General features: G+C 28.9%; 1 protein-coding gene across 4 annotated transcripts in view; it reads left to right on the top strand.

Moving 5' to 3' along the window:
- Positions 1 to 3,349, top strand: part of LOC111625461 — a 70,149-nt gene that overhangs the window by 36,939 nt on the left and 29,861 nt on the right. For all 4 annotated transcript variants that reach the window (XM_023368610.1, XM_023368613.1, XM_023368611.1 and 1 more), the window contains exon 5: positions 1,725 to 1,865. In XM_023368610.1, the coding sequence (XP_023224378.1) occupies positions 1,725 to 1,865 (141 nt within the window). The remainder of the gene's footprint in view (positions 1 to 1,724; positions 1,866 to 3,349) is intronic.

The raw sequence follows: 3,349 nt of genomic DNA, 5'->3' as shown, positions 1-3,349 counted from the left end.
AGCCCAGAACCGGTCCTTGATAGAATTGGAATCTTTATATGTGTGCAGCTTTCACCCAAGGTCGTAGGCTTCCACCGGCTAAACCGGGTGAGGTTGGTGCTCTGTAAAGCGCATGCGCAAATCTGGCTTTTCGTAATCTGAAAATACAGGAGATTACACTCCGTCACTAATATTCTAATATACAATAGCAATTTTTTGTTTTGTTTTTTTCCACGTGTAGTATAGAAATTTGTAATAAGATACATAATGCGGTTATAATAAAATATTGTGCGATTATTTTCATATAATTAAAATTAATATTTATTTATTTTTTAGAGAATACGAGGGAAGCGGCACTTCCAACGCTTCTAATGACGGCATGCCACTGATATATATAGTTCAATAATTTCTATTAAATTATAATGCAACTACCATTTAATAATCTAATAATATAAGCCATTGATTGCATGTTCATATATCTGTAACGGTATGTCTAGAATGGCCACTAGGGACGTCCCTAGCTTTTATTTAAATTAACAATAAATGCAGTTTTTTGCATTTTTGACTGCATTTTAGTAGGGTATGCCATGAGAATGCACATTAAGAAGGGAGTTTTTAAAATTCCCCCGCTGGGGAGAGGGTTAAGGATTATCCTTAAGAACTCGGCTTCTACTGTACTATTTTAGATGCAAGCTTTTGCGTTTTTGACTATGTTTTAGTAGGGTACACTATGAGAAATTCAGTATATTATTATTTTAATCTGTAATATGAATTTATTATTTATACCATGGAATGACACTACTGCTGCTAGATTGCCCACTAGTATAAATGTATATTATTAATATATATATAATTACGATTGATTATAATAATATAATTATATATATACTGTATAATAATTTTTATATATCATACATGCATGAGAGAGAGAGATAGACAGAGGGGAAAAAAGTTTAAGACCCAGAATTGTTAATATCTGAGAAATATTCTAGTTAATTGAACTATTAGAAGTAGACTAGATACTATGTTTAGTCTATTTTTATCATCTTATTTATATATTCAGTATAATGAATATAAAAATATGACGACAAATGAAAAAAACCAAAACCAGACAGAAAATATGTTTGACTATTGGTGGACATATGGTTTATGTACTAGGATTTATATTCTGAGTGTTATTTATTTATCAATAATATCAGCCAATTCAAGTAAAACATGAATTTATTAATCATCATTAAAATAATAAATATAATGTGATATTAATGTAAATAAATACTCTTATATTTTTTGAGTTATTATGCTAATTTTACAGAAGTTTTGTTTTGTTTTGTTTAGAGCAGCTTATAGAATTAACTTTAATTTTTTTTATAAAATCAGATTGTTAAATCAAATTGTTTATAAGAAAAAAGTTTTCTTATGAATAAAACATTTGTATTTCATTTTTATAAAATGAAAATTTGTAATTCTAATGGTGTTTTTATATGCTAATTATTAAATGTAGTTGCATTACAAATTAATAGAAAACAAAAAATAAATTCTTGTAACTATTGAATAATAATATTAACTCTTATATATAATGAACAGTTTTTTTTAAGTCATTATCAAACACATTGTATAATCATGAATAGAAGAATATTTCTCATTGCTATTTAGTATTTGTATATTTCATTATTTTTATTATTTTGTATCAGTTCCAATTAAATTATTAAATAGGTAATCATATTATTATTTACTGTATAAAATAGGTGGCAGGTAAAAACAAGACCATGTGAAGTTTCTCAAGAAGTGAAAGAAGGCTGGGTTCCATCAGCTTATTTAGAGAAAAAAGCGGATGCAGGTGGAAGTATTACTGATCCAAAATTACTAGAAGCAAAAGCTAAACGAGAGTAAGGTTTTAAACTTTTATTAAAATTATTGAAAAATTTGAACTAACTATTTGAAAAACTATTGAAAAATTTTATACATGTTCTATTAAAATTTTTGAATGTTACTACATTTATATGATTAAAAGATTTTGGTAAATGGCATATGAATGTGGAAGAAGGATGACTCATTACATTATGTAAATCATTTAGAAAGTATTTAATTCAGATAAAGATTTGTTTCACATTTGTCTTATCTTATGAGTTTTAGTGAGAGAGAGAGTGTGTGTAAGGTTTCATAGGGTTAAGGTGCCTTCTTTACAGGGTTTATTTGCAAAATATATAATTAGTTTCTCTGAGTCCTTCCAATAAATGTAGTCTCTCCAACTTTTTGACACATTTTTGCACATGATTTAGAATGGTGCTTTCTGCACAATTGTGGTCACAATGGGAAGTGTCCGAAAGTTTTCTTTGTTTCTTACATCTATTCATTTTGATTCATCAGTTTGGTCCTAGGATATGTCACCTGCAACTAGGTGACATACTGATGCTTTGAGTCATCTGGGACTCTTCTTGTAGCAAAAACAGCTTCTGCTGCTTTCATTCCTTCTTAGTATTTTGAACTTTTTGCTTAAGTTGAAATATAAGATNAAAAGTTATACAGACTGTAGAGATCTTTTTTATTCAGTTCAGACTGTTTAAAATATTTCTATAATCTTGAGATGAGTCGTTTTGGAGTATTCGGGAGATGTTAAAAGATTCACGTATCCCTGAAAGACGTTGACATTTTTGGAGTGTAATCATTCATTATGAAAACAATAAAAATATGATCTCTGTTTTTTGTATTACAAAACAAGCACACATTTAATATTTTTATATCTCTTTACAAAACTAAATTCAGGAAATTTTCCTTAGTTTTTTCCTCTTGAATGAAGAAGAAACTATCTAAAAATAAATTCCACTGTAAGTTTGCTGGCTGTTGATTGGTTTCACTAGGAAAATAATTAAAAGATTTGGACTCTATCGGCTGGTTGCAGAGACAGAGTTTACATTAAACGACATTTATCAACGAACTGCCTATACCGCAGTTTAAAATGCGTTGCAAAGACGACGATCGTCTATTTCTGACCGTTCTCTAAACGAACTTCGGCAAAACATTGGCTCTTACTTACTTCGCTATTACTCCCCTGTTTTAGGAGTCGTTCGGCCAATCGGGTTATTTCTTTGTGACGTCAGAAATGGTCGTCAGCTATATTCCGAAAGCTTCTTCAGAAATAAAATCTTAAGGCCGTCAAAATCATTGTTCGGCAATTAATGACAATCCTTTTCCATTTCGATATTTAATTTCGTCGCCAATACGATTTAAAATATGAACAAATCCATATTTAGAAAATTTATACCGAATTCGAAATTCGTCTTCGGAATAGATTTTTAAGGAATTATTTCGACATCTTATTACTGTCGAAATGAATAATTTTAAATATTTTATTATTAATATTACATTTTTT

This window comes from Centruroides sculpturatus, unplaced genomic scaffold (genome assembly GCF_000671375.1).
Source record: "Centruroides sculpturatus isolate CEXI.00-Female unplaced genomic scaffold, Cexi_2.0 scaffold95, whole genome shotgun sequence".
NCBI classification, from domain to species: domain Eukaryota; kingdom Metazoa; phylum Arthropoda; class Arachnida; order Scorpiones; family Buthidae; genus Centruroides; species Centruroides sculpturatus.
Note: the sequence above shows the minus strand (reverse complement) of the source record. Positions and strands in the feature narration are given on the sequence as shown.